The sequence below is a fragment of the Myxine glutinosa genome, chromosome 12 (assembly GCF_964187855.1).
Source record: "Myxine glutinosa chromosome 12, kmMyxGlut1.1, whole genome shotgun sequence".
Lineage (NCBI taxonomy): Eukaryota > Metazoa > Chordata > Myxini > Myxiniformes > Myxinidae > Myxine > Myxine glutinosa.
In genome coordinates, this window is record NC_136272.1 from 25,832,637 (window position 1) to 25,851,130 (window position 18,494).

The 18,494-nt window shown below is 40.5% G+C and overlaps 1 protein-coding gene across 6 annotated transcripts in view; it reads left to right on the top strand.

Moving 5' to 3' along the window:
- The window catches only part of LOC137438082 (transcription factor CP2), a 176,642-nt gene that overhangs the window by 122,850 nt on the left and 35,298 nt on the right, over positions 1–18,494 (top strand). For all 6 annotated transcript variants that reach the window (XR_013621062.1, XR_013621063.1, XM_078766601.1 and 3 more), the window contains 2 exons: positions 811–901; positions 16,703–16,866. Coding sequence is in view for 4 of the 6 variants with exons in the window: in XM_078766601.1 (XP_078622727.1) it covers positions 811–901; positions 16,703–16,866 (255 nt within the window). In the remaining 2 variants the exon portion in view is untranslated. The remainder of the gene's footprint in view (positions 1–810; positions 902–16,702; positions 16,867–18,494) is intronic.

Genomic DNA, 18,494 nt, shown 5'->3' on the forward strand with positions numbered 1-18,494 from the left:
ACACACACACACACACACACACACGACGACCCAACACGACTGTTAAGACGAGACAAATACAGCCACCTAGCTTCTTGGGGTACTCTCGGTACCAGCGATATCACAAAATGAGGCTGCCTTTCTCACCGCACTCAGCGGGGAATTTCAGAAGTAATTTCCTCCACCCATGGATACCAAACTATGGTTGTTTGTCCATGCTGTTAACCTTTTAACTGCTGAACATCAAGCAAGGAAGCAGCAAGTACCATTTTTAATATCTTTGGTATGACTAGTAATATATTTTGCAATATTTTCTTCCATCCTGTGTCATTCTTTCAATTTTCTATTCCATCCTGAAGTGTAACCTCACTTTGCTTTCAATCTATCCTGCCCAATCTCACTCTCGTTGTGGCATTATCATGCATATGTTCACCCATCTGATTTGCCACTTCTCATGGTTGTCATGTCTTTTTGTAAGAAGATTAAGGCCAAGAAGAACCGTTTGTAGTTGGGCTAATCAATATGCACAGAAAAATGTGAAAAATGCAGGACTGAAAAAGCAAAAGCACAATCATTTCAAGGAGAACTTCTTAAAGTTCATTTCGGCAGCAATGACCTTTATTGATGACCGTGTACTTTGCAGGCAATATGCACTTCGATCTGAAATTCCCTCCTTGAGGGGCGGATCAAAAATGAGATGAGATTGAGGCAACTGCAAGGTTGTGATGGAGCAAGAAAACAAAAACATGACAAAAAAAATGAGCATGTGCAGATGGGACCCTGGCTCCCTGCCATCCGTATATGGTGTGTGAGTTGCAATTACATTTCTAGGTGCAGATATGCTGAAGCTTTCTCGTGATGACATCATTCAAATATGTGGAGCTGCTGATGGAATCCGACTTTTCAATGCCCTCAATTCCAGGTGTGGGTTTATATCACCCTGTGGGTTGTCCAATATCCTGTATGTCCACTGCATATGAACTGTTTTGCAGTAAATGAATGATTGTATGTTGTGAAATTTATTTGCTACAACACAAATGCCAGTGAATTAGCATACATGATTGTAATCTAACAACTTTTATGTTTTACAAGGCCTTGTGTTTGTTTGTACTATTTGACAACATAAACTGGCTATTCGCTCCCATTTCCTTGCCTACTTGTTCCTTGTACACCCTTTGTTATATCCTGCTTTGCAGTTGATTGTTTTTACATCACTTCTGTACTTTAATTACTACTTGCAAAATCAAAGATTTTTCAAGTATATTGGTCGGTTCCATTTGTGGTTCTGTCTGTTTGTCTGTCTGTCTGTTTGTCTGTTTGTCACCGCTTACAGGTCACAATTCTAAACCGATCGTCAGGAAACTTCACCAAGTTGTATAAGTCGTCCCAATTGAGAAGCCTATTGATTTTGAGGTCAAAGGTCATCTGGAGGTCAAATTTCTAAAATCGCCATTTTAAATCCGATTGACTTCAAAATTGAATAGCATTTGTATATCAAGTCACTAAATTGGGAAATGAACTATTTTTGAGGTCAAAGGTCAACGGTCAACTTAAGGTCAATTTTAAAAATCATCAATTTTCATCTAAAAAGCCATCAATTCTCGACCGATTGACTTGAAAATTGAACAGCATTTGCATATCGAGTCAATAAATTGGGAAACGTACTATTTTTAAGGTCAAAGGTCAACTCAAGGTCAAATTTTAAAAATCATCAATTTTCATCTAAAAAGCCGTCAATTCTCAACCGATTGACTTGAAAATTGAACAGCTTTTGCACATTGAGTCACTAAATAGGGGAACCAACTATTTTTCAGGTCAAAAGGTCAACTCAAGGTAAACCTTCCAAAATCATCATTTTTCATCTGAAAAAACAGACAATTTGCTGTATCAATGGAATTTTTTTTCTTGGGGAGGGGGTGGGGGGGCGTATTTTGCAAGTATCGTGCTCCGCATGACGTCTTCTTGTTTAAAATTATTTGTCGACAAAATCTAGGCTTATGGATGAGCCATATGGCAGATGGAAACAAGGCGACATATTGAATGTGTGGAGTCGTGGGGTGATGAATTTTATGTGACAAACAAGGGAATCGACAACGAGGAGAGCGAGGAGGGGAGGCAGTTCCACAAATGGGAAAAAAGTGGAACAAAAGAGTTGAGGTGGACAGAAACCTGAATTATGGATGTGTAACCAGGATGGGGTTGCTGGAAGAATGTGTGCATCCTCAAGGAGATGGGGAGGGTCAGAGGGCTGAGAGAGAGAGTAGATGAGGCAAGACCAGAACACCAGAGCAGATATGGTACAATAAACCAGGAACCTCGCTTCCACAAGCCAATTAATGTGAGAGCAAGAGGCATTGTTTTTCTGTCTAATCTCAGGGGTACGGGTGACAGCTTTAGATTCCACAGAATCAGGGAGACGCAGATCTGATTTTGGGGTGCCAACCCATAGGTAGAGCAGCACTTCATTGTGCTATCAACACAGGCCTTGTTGTAGGCTATGAATAGTTCTGATTAGTCGAGGAAAAACGTGAAATGACGAAAGATGCTCGGTCTGTGGCTGGAGTGGAGATTAGCTTTGATTAATCGGTCAGCCCAGGAGAGGTACAGCAAATTTGATGTTAATATTCAATTTGCTCTTTGTCAACTACAGAAGAAAACATCAGAAAACATGCTGCTCCATGCCATACATTGAGTTCAATTGAAATAGTCAACAGCAATTGAAAAATTATCATGGGTTGGTTGGTTATTTATTATTATGTGTTTGGATTAGCTGTCACACCCTCAATTCCAGAGATTGGTTGTTTAGTTGTTCCTTGTCATCCCGCTGTAATTTCCCTTTAAAATGCCTATCATTTCGCAGAATATTTTTGTTTTTATTATTATATTGTCCATATTCTTCCTGGTTGCGTCACAGGTGGCATAAGCCCTGTGACACCAGCGAGCCTCACGCCCCAGGGGCATGAATGGTTGCCCTGATGGACCAATCAGGGATTGCTACCTTTGGATGTGGTCGAGAGTCTGGGACAAATGATTCCAAATTTCTGAACTGGCATCGGCTCTTCCATTCAAGACAGGGACGGTTTTCTGTGGTCCAATTGGGAAGCGCAGATGAAACAGCTCCAGAAGGGCTATGAGGTTTGGTTTGACGAGTTGTTGCTGAGAAAAACAGTTGGCTGGACCGGTTCGGGACATACTGCAAGCTGTGAGAATCCAGAACGTGCTCCAGAGTTGGATTGCTCAGAGTTCTGCAAAACATCATAGTCACATTAGACACCCAGGTTAGGGAGTTTATTTACAAAAAGGTCTGATTTGTCTGGTGTGTATTTTTATGCCTCCGCCCCCGAAGGTGGCCGGAGGCATTATGTTTTCGGTTTGTCCATCCGTCCGTCCATCCGTTCGTACGGGCTAAACCTCGTTTTTCTCAGCAAGCACATGCCCAATTGAGACGAAACTTTCAGGGTAGGAGTGATACCCATGCAGAATGTTTCTATGATAATTGTGACATCATAAGTCATGTGGTATGGCAGCCATCTTGGATTAAACACAAATAATTAAAAACATTTTTCTCAGAAAACGCTGAATTAAAAATTTTAAACTTGGCACATTGTCAAGTACTATCAATGGGGAACAAAAGCATGATAATGATGGCATCATAGGTGAAATGGTATACCAGGCAAAAATGTTTTAATCGACTTCCTTATCTTAAAAATCTGAAATTGCATGCACATGATCTATGACCCATTTGTATTGAAATATTAAATTTATGACATCATAGGTCACATGGTTTGGCAGCCATATTGGATTTAACCTAAAACCTTTAAAAACCATCTTCTCCCAAACCACAAAATCGATTGACTTGAAACTTTGTGTGTCATTGACTAGTCATGACGATTAAAAGATGATCACGAAAACGTCATTGGTCACATGGTGTGGCAGCCATATTGGATTGAAGGAAAATATGAAATAATTATATCTCTGAAACCGCTTACCCAATCGAAGCGAAATTTTACAAATATCATCTAACACCACTGTTGCATATAGTTTGAAAATGGTGATGTCGTAGATCACGTGGTTTGGCAGCCATCTAGGTTATAAAAACGAACCTTATCCGATCAACACGAAATTTCACAAACGTGATCCCCTACCCATACATATGTAGAGTGTACATTTTTAAAGGTCATATGTCATGTGGTATGGGAGCTATACTTGGGTAAAATGCCAGGGGCATAGAAAAGGCCCCTTTATATAAGGGTATGTGCCATGTGGCAAAGTATAGAAAAGAAGGGACATTCAAAAATCTCATGTACATGCTGGATTACCCTTTTGTTCTGAGGAGGAACCAAGTAATGCTCTAGAAAATTTCATATCAACGGGTGCCAATTTGATTCAATCAGCTGTATGAAGAAGTAAATGTATTTTATTTGCCAGATGTAGGGCACCCCTTTATATGAACTTTTCTAGAGCATTACTTGGTTCCTCCTCAGAACACAAAGGTAGTCCAGCATGCACACGAGATTTTTTGAATGTAAACCCTTCATGCATCAACGGACGTTGCTGAAATTTGGAACATATTACCTCAACGTACAAAGCATTTACTTCTGAAATAAGCAGCCAATTTCGTCCAGTAGAAGCTGAAAAACGCATTTTCAGTCCCAATGTAAAAGCTGCATACAGAGAAACAATCCCTTATATAAAGAGAGGGGCTCTTTGGGCCTCCCTTTGATTAGCTTGAAAGCCGATATTTTTTAAAATCCCTTCTCTGAAACCGCTTCACTGATCGATGTGAAACCTGTCATGGCTGGTGAAAATGTGACACTTGAAAACAGCTGAAGGGATTTAAATCAAACTCGTTTATTTTTAGGACAGTGAACGAGGACATCTACCCGTTGTGGGACTATGCGGAGGCATATTGGCGACACAGTTGCATTGCTCGAGTTTTATGATAAAAGCATACCTTGGGGCACTAAAACCTGGGTGTCTCGTTGTTCAACTCCAGTCCATTAAAGCGCCAGCACCAAAAATGTTGCGATTTTCAATACATGCCAAGCAAAACAGGAAAATCACATTTTTGGCTCCTGTGACATCAAAAATGGGCCATTGTGTACAAATTTCATTTAAATGATGCTTACACATGTCCTCGCCTACAAATGATAGGATAATTGTGATCAGATCACCATTTGAGAAAGATATTTTTTTCATTTTCATTCCCAAAATGAGAGTTTTTTTAATATACAGTCACATTAAAAAGTAAGTACACACCCCATGTAAAGTTTTGACGTTTTCAACATATTTCAACATACAGCTATTTGATCTTCATTTCAACAATATTGATAGATAAAGGTGATATAATATAACAAATATCATGAAACATTTACATTTTGTAGTCCATTGTGTAATTTAAATAAACAAAAATGCAAATTTCGCATGTGGAAAAAGTAAGCACACCCTTGGCTCTAATAGGTGGTATTGCCCCCTTTGGCAGAAACAACCTCAAGTAGGCGTTTCTTATAACTGCCTACCAGTCTCTGACATCGACTGGGAGAAATTTTCGCCCACTCCTCCATGCAGAATTCTTTCAGCTGTGCGATGTTTGAGGGGTTTCTTGCATGCACAGCTCGTTTCAAATCCCCCCACAACATCTCGATGGAATTTAGATCCGGGCTTTGACTTGGCCATTCCAGAACCCTCCATTTCTTTCTTTTCAGCCATTCCTTGGTGGATTTACTGGTATGTTTAGGGTCATTGTCATGTTGCAAGGTCCACCTTCGGTTGAGCTTCAACGTTCCGACAGATGGCCTCACATTATCCTCAAGCACCCTCTGGTACAAAGAAGAATTCATAGTGCATTCTATGATGGTGAGCTGCCCAGGCCCTGATGCAGCAAAGCTGCCCCAAACCATAATATTTCCACCACCATGCTTTACAGTTGGTATCAGGTTCTTGTGGTCAAATGCTGTCTTTGGTTTTCGCCAAACATGTCTTCTGGTACTGTGGCCAAATAGCTCTACCTTTGACTCATCTGTCCAGAGCACATTGTTCCAGAAGTGCTGGTCTTTGCCTAGGTGTTCATTGGCAAACTTTAGTCTTGCCCTGATGTTCTTTCTGGACAGCAAAGGTTTCCTCCTGGCACACCTCCCATGTAGATCAAATTTGTGCAGCCTCTTTCTAATGGTAGACTCATGCACTTTGACATCAACAGTGGCAAGAGCTACCTGTAGGTCCCGTGATGACATTCTGGGGTTCTTCGAGACTTCCTTCAGCATCTTGCAGTCTGCTCTCGGACTGAACTTGCTGGGGCGGCCTGGCCTGAACAAGTTGGCAGTTGTTTGGAATCTTCTCCACTTGTAGATGATCTTCCGGACAGTCGAATGATTGATTTCAAATTGTTTGGAGATCTTTTTAAATCCATTCCCAGACTCGTGGGCATCTATAACCTTCTTTCTGGAGGCCTCAGAGAGCTCTTTTGATCTAGGCATGGTGACGCCGCACACTTCAACAACAAAGAGCAAACCAAACGAAATGTCTGAGGTTTAAATAAGACAGTTCCTCCAAGATCCTCTCTGACTATGAATGAATGAATGAATGATCGTTTTAAGGCCATTTTCCCCGCTAGAGGGGGGTTAGCCTTGCGGGCCCCATCATAATCATGGTTCCCTGTTTGAGGCAATGTTTTTATGGCCCGATGCCCTTCCTGACACCAACCCTTGGTCACGCTCTTACGATGTGCATGGATATGGTGTACCTATTCTAAATCGGGGTACACACCCTGATCATTCATCCCAGCAAGCTGGTACTCAATTTGCCGACCTCGGAAGGATGACAGGCTGAGTCAACCCCCCTGGCGTTAATTCAGCGATCGACCGGGATTCGAACTCAGGATCCTAGGATCCCGAGCCTGCGCCCTAACCGCTAAGCCAACACCAGACTATCCTCTCTGACTATGTTCTAATCATTTGCACCTGAGCTGGTGCACCTGATTCTAATTTTAGGTATTTAAAGTAGTGATAAATGTCGGGGTTTACTTACTTTTTCCACATGCGAAATTTGCATTTATTTTTATTTAAATTATACAATGGACTACAAAATGTAAATGTTTCATGATATTTGTTATATTATATCACCTTTATCTATCAATATTGTTGAAATGAAGATCAAATAGCTGTATGTTGAAATATGTTGAAAAAGTCAAAACTTTACATGGGGTGTACTTACTTTTTCACGTGACTGTATATGTATATATATATATATATGTGTATATATATATATATATGTATATATATATATATATATATATATATATATATATATATATATATATATATATATATATATATATATATATATATGTATAAAGTAATGACTTGCAGTTGGGATTAAAATCAAATGAATCCATTTTTAGTTCTCCAACCTTTAATGAGCAAACAAACAACTGCTCGACGTTTCGATCAGCAACACGGACAAACGTGCATCCACTGACCTTTCTCAAGAGTGAAGCAAAACAACTCTATACCCTCTCTTATATAAGGGAAAAAGGGGGTGGGAGCACTGAACCACCAATCAATGTCCTTCTGGAACAATTCGTGCCATTCAAATTTAACCCGTACATCAAAACCGTTGCACCACTGAAACCACACCTTGGGATGTCACATCAAAACAACCGTTAAATCACACGTTGAATCAAACAAAACGTAGCATAATTCAAATAAATCGATGAAAAATAAACAACATGATTCGTAATAATTTATATGTTGGGTGACGCAGTTTCCCTGGTATGTTTCTGCATGAGAGGGCCAAACGCTTGTGGTAAATCCAACACCTCCTCTGTGAGCGACACCACAGACTCCTACATATGCCATGCCTCCAAAATCCTCCTTCTTCGTTTACTGGGGGTTGCCCCCAAAATGCTGGCATTAAGTTTAAGGCTGGCCATGTTCCCCTATGGGATAATGCCAGCATTTTGGGGGCAACCCCCAGTAAACGAAGTATGATTTTGGAGGCATGGCATGTGGAGGAGTCTGTGGTGTCGCTCACAGACGAGGTGTTGGATTTACCACTAGCGTTTGGCCCTCTCATGCAGAAACATACCAGGGAAACTGCGTCACCCAACATATAAATTATTACTAATCATGTTGTTTATTTTTCATCAATTTATTTGAATTATGCTCCGTTTTGTTTGATTCAACGTGTGATTTAGTGTGATTTAACGGTTGTTTTGATGTGACCTCCCAAGGTGTGGTTTCAGTGGTGCAACGGTTTTGATGTACGGTTTAAATTTGAATGGCACGAGTTGTTCCAGAAGGGCATTGATAGGTGGTTCAGTGTCCCCGCCCCTTTTTCCCTTATATAAGGGAGGGTCTGGAGTTGTTTTGCTTTACTCTTGAGAAAGGTCAGTGGATGCACGTTTGTCCGTGTTGCTGATCGAAACGTCGAGCAGTTGTTTGTTTGCTCATTAAAGGTTGGAGAACTAAAAATGGATTCATTTGATATATATATATATATGTATATATATATATATATATATATATATATATATATATATATATATATATATATATATATATATATATTATATATATATATATATACAGTATGTGTATATATATATATATATATATATATATATATATATATATATATATATATATATATATATATATATATATAATTTTTTTTTTCCTGCTTTCTCTTCTTATGCTCACTCGAATCCACGATCATTTTAATTGTCTTTTATCCCTACTGCCTTCTGTCCTTTTATTTCTCTCTCAAATCCCCTCATTTCTTCTTCAAATCCTCCCAATTATATCCCATGTTGAGTGCCTTAAAGTAGAAAAAAAATAATTCCTTATTACCTCCAAACCTTTCACCTGCCCTACTTCCCTAACAGAGCTCCCTACTTCCACCACTTCTACTTCCTCTTCCGTTCTCCCCTCAATTTTTCCCCGTTTCCACTCTGCATTCCCAGTCCGTTCATTAAGGCAGCTCAACGTTCTTTTCTTCAAGCTTTTGCTTTACCCTTCTTCTATCTTATGTTCAATAATAATAAAAAGGTAATTCCTCCCACAGTACCGACCAACTGCTTATATACACCTCCATGACTTACCTAGATGGTCTTTACTGTGCCTTTTAAAATGTTCAAATTTCCTCTTTCTCCCATGTTGAATTCTCTATTCTATTATATTTCATTCTTATTCTTCTCCTCTTTCTCCTGTATTGAATTCTCTATTCCATTACAGTTGTGGCCAAAAATATTGGCACTGTTGCACTTTTTTCAAATAACTCACAATTTTGTCTAAAAATAAGTTGACATTGACAAAAGTATGTGGTCTCCACAATTCTTTATTTCACTGTTAATATACAGAATCTTTGTTTTTGATTCAGAACTTAATATATCCTTTTAAATCAGAAAATAAAAAGAAATGGCATTGACAAAATTATTGACACCCAAGACTTCATATTATTTTGGTTGCAAAGCCTTTGGACAAAATAACTGCAGTCAAGCGCTTCCTCGAGCCATGAATGAGCTTCCTACACCTCTCTACTGGCAAGTTGGCCCACTCTTCTTTTGCAAACTGCTCCAGTTCTCCCAGATTTGAAAGATGCCTTCTCCCAACTGCTCTTTTCTGATCTCCCCACAGGTGTTCAATGGGATTTAGATCTGGACTCATTGCTGGCCACTTCAGAACAGTCCAGCGTTTTGTCTTGAACCATTCCTGGGTGCTTTTTGAAGTGTGTTTGGGGTCATTGTCCTGCTGCAAGACCCACAACCTTTGACGGAGACCCAGCTTTCTGACACTGGGTTGAACATTGCACTCCAAAATGCCTTGGTATTCTCCTGATTTCATGATGCCATGCACTCATTCAAGGCACCCAGTGCCAGAGGCAGCACAGCAACCCCAAAACATCACTGAACCTCCTCCGTGTTTGACTGTAGGGAAGGTGTTCTTTTCTTTGAAGGCTTCTTTTTGTTTTCTGTAAACATACAGATGATGTCCTTTACCAAAAAGCTCTAATTTGGTCTCATCTGTCCACAAGACATTCTCCCAGAATAATTTTGGCTTGTTCAGGTGTGTTTTGGCAAACTCTAGTCGGGCTTTCTTATGTCGCTCTCTCTCAGCAGTGGGGTCTCCCGGGTTTCCTACCATAGAACCCCCTTTCATTGAGTTGGTGACGGATGGTACGAGTTGAAACTGTCGTACCTTGTGTCTGAAGGTCAGTTGGAATCTGTTTGGCAGTTGATCGAGGTGCTTTCTCCACCATTTTAACAATCCTTCGCTGCAATCTTCGATCAAGTTTTCTCTTGCGGCCACATCCAGTGAAGTTGGCTGCAGTGCCCATGGGCCTTAAACTTCCTGATAATATTGCGTACGGTGGACACAGGAACATCAAGGTCTCTGGATATGGACTTGAAGCCGTGAGACTGTCCATGCTTGGCTACAATCTTGTCTGACCTCCTCAGACAATTCTCTGGTTTCCTTTTTTTTTCTCCATGCTCATTGTGGTACGCACAGTGATACAAAACAGCAGAATGACTTTTCTCTATTCAAACTGGTTGAATGAGTGATTTTTATATTGCAGGCACCTGCATCTCACCACAGGTAAGTTCCATTCCAAAGTAAAGAAGAATCACCTGCTTGAAATCTAATTATTTCGAACAACTTCTAAAAGATGCCAATAATATTGTCCGGGTCATTTTAGGATTTCTGTGTGGAATAAGCTCCGATTTAGTAATGTTTTTTGCTTTTTTTTTTGTTTTGTTCCACTGCAAACCAAAGAAATGCAAATGTGGATACCAAAATATATTTTAATTTCAACAATTTTCTGGAGAAATGGTGCATTATTTGAAAAAAGTGCAAGGGTGCCAATATTTTTTGGCCACGACTGTATAATTCACTCTTCTTCCTCTTCAAAAGACTGCTTTCAAATAAATCCTTCTGTCATTCCAACACTTACAGCTCTTCCTTTCTGCGCTCTCTAAACTCGCCTTTATTCCACCCCGTTTTCAAACGTATATCCGACTTGGAGATCTCGAGAACCCCAGCTTGCAATGGATGTTTGTATTCCATTAATACTTCCTTTTGCACACATCTTCAGTCTCAATCCATTCTGCGTCTGTTCCCTCCCCTACTTCTACTTGCCCACATTTTATAAACCCTATCCTTTACCTGCATCCCACTCCATGTCGCCTCCCTAGACTCCCTCCTACCCCATTCCATCGCTACCTTTCCCCAATCCCTCCCCTTAAAATGTTGTTCCTGCTCCCATCTTCACCACACACTAACCAGTGTCATCCTTTTCATTTCCCACTCTCTCCCTCGTCCCCCATGGCCGTGCCTCTCTCATTGTCTCCCACTCAAAGCTTCCCTCTTACCCTCTATCTCAAAACAGCCACTCTTCCCTCCTCAAAGCAAACTTCGCTCTCTTCCCCCTCCAAGCTCCCCCCCCACTTCTCCCTCAAATCTCCCCCCTAACCCCTCCTTTTTGAAATTGCTCCTCACACTTCCACAAAGCTGCCTCCTCCCCTGCCCTCCCTCTTCAAACTCATTCCTCAACGTCCAATCTTCTACTTCCCTCTGCCCCATCTCATTATTTCTCACTGTGCCTCATCTCATCACAACCTAGCTTTTCGTCCTCATTAACCTCATATTGCCCTCTCTCCTAGCTCTTCTGCAATCTCTGACACTGTCAACTGCTCTCCCTACCTCCCCCTCCATTATCTTGTACCCGACCACCTCCCTCCCCCCACCCCCCATCTCTCTTCCTTAATGGTATGTACTTGAAACACCCAGGCCTTCACTGACAGACGAGACATAATCTGCTCACCAGAAGCCTTCCTATAAGATGTCTCTGACTCCTTTGTATCTCTCCCTGGTTACTCCCTCCTCCGGCATGATAAACCTGAGCCTCGTCCTGGTGGCGGAGTTGCTCTCTTTATCCAAAACTCTATTCTTCACTCTCCATGTACTGCTGTCACTTCACCACTCTCGGAGTACCTCTAGCTACGGCTTCCCCTCTGCTCTCAACTTTTGTTTGTATGTGTGTTATACCGTCCACCAAACAGTGGTGACTCCATTTACGTCGGACTCTCTGACAATATGGACCAACTTCTATCCATTCATACAAACTCTCTCTTAGTCAGATGTGGTGATTTATATTGTCATCATGCCAGTTGGCTGGGAGTGGGTACCTCTCTCACCTGACACGACACTTCAGCAAAGGATTTTTTTTTTTTTTGTATACTAAGTCGAGGCTTGTGTAAGAGCTAACACATATAACATATAAAAAAGGGAGCGGAAGACAAGAGGGGGAGAGAGGGAAGCACAACAACAGTAGAGAACAGGGACATCGGGAGATCTGTGGAAGGGAGAGGGCTGGGCGGGGAACATGGTATAAATAAATGGACACTACCAGGACATTCAGGAAAGAAAACGGAATTAATAAATGGTGGATTTGGGGAGCATTAACAGGGGTAGAAAAGATCAAAATTTTGGATGGGGGAAGATAAGAGATGGTGGTGAAACAGCTGTTTTAAAGACCTGGAGGGTGAAGGGGGATTGAAGAGAGTGAGGGAGTTTGTTCCAGAGGAGTGAAGGTGAGCAGAGAGTCTTGATTTTGGCAGTTTCACCAGAAGAAGGTGGCTGACAGATCTTGTGTGTCCTGCAGGAATCTTTGGGGGACAGAGCACAGACCGAGCTGGGGGATCTAGGCCGGAGAAGAGTCGGTAGAAGACAGAAAGACCGCCAACTTAGCTGCAGTGAGAGAGTGAAAGACCCTCAGAATCATCTTCACGCGGGAGATAACAATGATTCTAAAAGCCTCTGTTTCTACAGCGTGAAGCCAAGCCAGGTGTAAGGCAGGAAGGAGCACCAGCCCAGAGGGGAGAGCAGAACTCCATCAAGCTGTGGATGAAAGCTTTGTATGTGGTGAGAAGTTCAGTAGTGCCAAGGAAGGACTTTACACGATGGTGGATGCCCAGTCGGTGACTGGCTTTGGGAGCCAGCTTGGAAAGGTGTTTTTTCCAGGAAAGATCATGGCAGATAGTGAGACCCAAAAGCTTGAGTGACATAACTTCTTCGAGATGATTGTTGAGGAAAAGTAGATGGGAGGGTTTTCTATACAAGGACGAATAAATCCTTTGTATCGTTGAAGCAACTGTTGAGAGAAGAATCTTCGACATGTGAACAGGACTCGTAGTTTCTTCGAGGCAGACTTAGATATTTGTGTAATGTGTGGATTTCAGGATAAATTTGATGTTAGGGTAATACCTAGTAAGTTTATTGAATCACATGGTGTAATTGTGGAGCTTTGAAAGGATTTTGGAGAGTTTAGAGGAGTTTTTGAGAGCCATTGGAAGAAATGCGGTTTGGAATCATTAAAATTAACCTGATTACATTTGCCCCACTGGGGAATCTTGTCCAAATCCAAATTTATAGATGTGGCTGTGATCACTCGAGATATAGATCGAGTGAGGGAAGATGGGGCAGATGGGAAAAACATGGAGGAATGTAATGTTGAGTCATCAGTATACGCGTGCATTTGGTTATTTGTCGACAAAAGAAGGTCATTGATAAAAAGAAGGAAGTGTTTTGGAGACAGGACAGAACCCTGAGGGACATCGCTGTTAATAGGGAAGGAGGAAGATGTTGAACCATCAACGATCCACAATTCCACATATACTTTGTCATCCTGGTCTCTCTTGTTTTTGGTCGCTTTCTTTTTGAGAGCATCAGCATTATCCTGTCTACATTTGTTTTCGTATCTGACTTCCTTCGCATGTAAGTCAATATTGCCCACCTTCGCTGACAATTCAGAATCCCTATGTCGTTTCAGCAGGTCTTTGATTTAGCTCTCGGCTGAATCAAGCGTGCCTCTGTTTGGGTATTTTTTTTTTCTCCTTGACTGTTTTGCACTTTTGGTTTCAAGACAAGCAGACATCATCAGAAACCCCAGATGATGAAACAGTAATGTCACTGGTGGCACTTCTGAGGTGAAGTTCTGATGAAGACTGTGATGATGTGGATGTTGCAGGGGAAATATCTGAGGACAGGAGTGATGTAAATCGTTTGTAGCATGCTGAATAATACCCTCTGGATTTGAATTTTGACACTTTTTCTTGTAACGAATGGTACTTGAAATTAGGTGTGTCTCCGTAGAATGCAGCACATTTTTCAATTTTCCCACAATTTTTATCAGTTAATAGTTTGATAGTCTGGTTTTATGTTTCACAGTGGCAATGGATGATGCAGTCATCAGCCATGATCAATGAGTACTGAAGCATCAAAACCTGCAAAGATAAATACCTCATTCGATGTCTCCAACCAGCAACCAGTGTGATGATAGAGCTATAAAATTGAAATATGTTACAACCCTGCCATATAGCATCCAAAAACATATATGCAGGCAACATTTACTTTTTGTAAGCCTAATCCACACCACATGAAATGAGGTACAGTACTGTACTTAAACGAGCGAATTGCATTATTTAGCGGTAAAGGAGTCAGTTTAGGGAGATTGGCTATATATATTTTTTCATTTGTCCACAAAGACATGGTTGACCCCTTAAAATGCATCTTTGGACAGTTTTTAAATTAGGTTTTTGAGGGTGGGTTGTTCTCCATTAAATAATTCTAAAATGGCCCCGAACTTGCCAAAAATGACACAAGTGCAAGTAAAAAAATTCTTATTTTGGGAACAGAAATGCAAAAAGCTACCCCAAAAGGTGATCTGATCACAATTATCTTTACATTTGTAGTCGAGGACATGTAAAAGCATCATTTCAGTGAAATTTGTACACTGTGGGCCCAATTTGTACACTGTGACATCACGGGAGCAGAAAACTTGATTTTCCTTTTTTTCGCTTGGCGTGCGTCGAATATCACATTTTTGGTGCAAGCATGGAAACACCCTGGAGTTCAACGACCAGGCTTTCCGTTTCTCGTGCGCCAAGGTATGCTTTATCATAAAAACACACGAAATAAATCAGACTTTCTGTTTGTAAATAAATTACTTAAACTGGGTTTCTACATAAAGTTCATCATCTCACCCAGGGATTCCCTCAACTGATGTGCACTGTTGACTCAACAAGCTCTTCCTGTGGGTGCTATCCAAGTGACCTATCCACTGGATCATCCATATTTTATTTCTCTTCTTTCTCTCTCACCCTGTCTCTCTGTCCTTCCTTGCGCTTTAGAGATAAGCTCATTTCTCCCCGCTGTTGCATTCCATCATTTTGTGTTTATATTTCCCGATCCTTATTTATCAATCATTAAACCTTTTTAAAAAATCATTGATGCGTGTTGCTTTTGGTTCTTTAGTCAATCCTCCTGCATGTTTAAATTAAACCAGAGTGAAGTCCCCACGCTTCCCACAAAAAGCAAAGTTGAAAAATAGCAAAAAGTTCCATGATAAATGATCCAATATACAATTTTGAGTCAAAAATAACTTCCATTTTGAACCCTGTGACACCAAGTCCCCATTCCTCGGTGTATTAATCCGGAGGTCAAATCCAAGAAATCGTTACATATTTAATGTGTCCCCCAATGTCGATTTCATTTACAAAGTTTTGTTTTAAAATGTGCCCGTAATTGCATTTTTCGGTTTTTGACCCTGGCCCACTGGGTGGCGGCCAAAATGATACTGCTGTTGTACCTTCTTGCCATGTGGTGATCATAACTACTAAGTTTGGTGAATTTCTGTCCAACCGTTTAGGAGGCGATAGTGTGACGGACGGACAGACAAACATTTTTTTTAATAGCATGGGGATAATAATCCACAGCATTTATACAGCACCAATATATCTGTCAATTTAGCCATTAAAAGGCACTCAATGATGCAGTGGGCAAAGCTTGCGCAATGGTTGCCATCTATGGTTGTTTTCCATGCTCTATCCTTTTTGAATGCTGAGCGTTAAGCAAAGAAGCAGCATGTACCATTTTAAGTCTTGGGTATGACTCAGCCGTGGTCGCACGGGTTAGAACCACCAACCCTCCAGACTCGAATGGTCGCTCTAATTTTTACACCACCAAATTCTTGCCAGACATTCATACATGAATATTTGAAGCATTCCAAACAATGATGTATTGCACAGCCCAGTATGCATGCACCAACGTGATATTTTGCTCTCGGAACCTATGATCCTACTTTATAGTTCCGGGAGAATGCATTCACAACAAATGTGAGCGCGGTCACGTGGAAAATGCAGAAGGAACTCGTGCCAGTGTGCCAGACATCATTTCAATGAATATTACTTGTACTTTGCACCAACGTGCATCCACTGAAAACTTGAAAATATACCTCTTTAAAATATTCCATCTTTCAATGCCAGACAATGCCTCTTTAAAATATTCCATCTTTCAATGCCAGACAATGCCTCTTTAAAATATTCCATCTTTCAATGCCAAATATTCCAATGCCAGACGTCATTTCAATGAATATTACTTGTACTTTGCACCAACGTGCATCCACTGAAAACTTGAAAATATACCTCTTTAAAATATTCCATCTTCCAACTAAATTATACTTGTACTGTATCAATAGACAACATGTTCAATAAAAAGTGGTGTTTTGTTTGATGTTGAGTCGATGAGGAGCTGTCAAATGCAAGTTGCTGGAAAGGTGTTTAATGAGCAAATGTGTTGAGTTGTCAATATGCAAGCAAGGGGAAAGGTTGCTGACTTACTTTTGCGATTGGCATCTTTTTCATTGCTGTTACTGCATGCTTTGCTAGAACTGTGCGTCCTCGCCTCACCATCTACATTTGCCAAGAGCCACAGGAAGCTAAAAAATCACCAAGCCCAGAACCAAGCCCAGAACAAAGCCCACAACCAAGCACAGAAGAAAGCACAGAAAAAAGCAGTGAGAATGGACACAGCTTAAGTCCACACCTATCTGGTAAGCTTGTTGATTTAAGTTGTTTCAGAATGAGTGCTTTTCAAGCATTTGGTTTGGTCTCCGCTCGTCATGGATAAAAAATTAGCGTTTTTTTTTCTTTTCTCTATTCTTCAAAAAACTGTGTTTTAATGGTTGTTGACATTCCTGTTTGTTGTGCACAAGACATATACATGGGCAGTTTTCCATGTAATTGGATAGATGCCAGTGTTGTAGCTATACTGAAGCTGTTTGGCCACAAAGGTTGCCAGTTCTGAAGCAGATGCATGAGATGGGAGGGGTGGGAGAAAAATGCACGTGAAGCGAAAAATGGGGTTAAGCAACTGGTTCATTGTCTGTCTGTTTGTAGACGACTGATAGACAGATGGACAAATGTCAGGTTATGATGGAGGAACAACTTAACTTCAATTGAGTGTTATATTTTTAACACAAATCGGAAAACAAACCTGTAGTTTAACAGTAATTTGACTCTGAATTTGTCCTGATCGTACATGCTCAGAGAGGAGCGAGGTAATTATTTTACTATGTCTGCCAATCTGGCAGTCAAACGAAATTGAAAATCATTCCAAACAGGAAACATACTGTTAAGGACATCATAAAGGATGCAAACAACAAGCACGAATAACTAATGTACGTGTTAGATAGGGTAGTGTAAAAGATGCTCCATAAACAGCAGTAAACTTTCGGAATTTTTTGTTATACGACCTTTAAAATCTCTTATTTTATTGAATTATATGCTTGAACACTGAATACAAATCACCTTTTTGCATCTTTCAAACCCCTCCCGTTTAGCAGTATTTGTACATGTTAAATAAAGTGTTAAGACTGCATGAACGGCACGAAACTAAACTTTTATATGACTTTTAAAACCATGATTTCATATCAATTGAATGATTTACTTAATCACTGTGTTCTAAAGTGTCGATGAGCTCTCCAGTTACTGGTGGATGGAGGTTATGTATTCACCCCTGTTTGTCTGTCTGTCTGTGAATGGGATATATCAATAAGTTTTGGACAGATTTGGACGAAAATTGTATGAAGAGTTTGGGGATGATGTAACAAGGACGAAGTGATTAGATTTTGGTGAAGATCTGGATCCGAGAATTTTTAAGGTGATTCTTCACCATTGATCGGGCAAAAAAATGATATGTAGCACGACATCTCAAAAAGTTGTGGACGAATTCGGACGAAACTTGGTGTACACGTTGAGTGTGTGACGAGGACTAATTTATTCGATTTCGGTGAAGATCCAAATCCGCATACGATAATTTTTAATTTTCGAAGTGATATTTCAAAAAGTTGTGGACGACTTGTGACAAAAGTTGGTGGATGAGTTGCGTAAGTGACAACAACAAGCCAAATAGATTTTGGTTCAAGTCCTGATCCCGATCTGGCCTATCGGTAGGATACAAAAACGTAAACTGTTCAGCCTGGCGGAGTTATGCTCTCCACCGAGTGCTGTTCTAGTTCTAACTGCTTCGGTGCCAAAAATGATTCTATTCCAGTGGCATCAGTAAGCTCATCAGCAAATAATTTATAGCATTTGCTTGGACTGCTTTCAAACTGATCTGTTCCAAAATATGACACAGCATTGCTTTTTTATATATATATATATCTATATATATTTATAT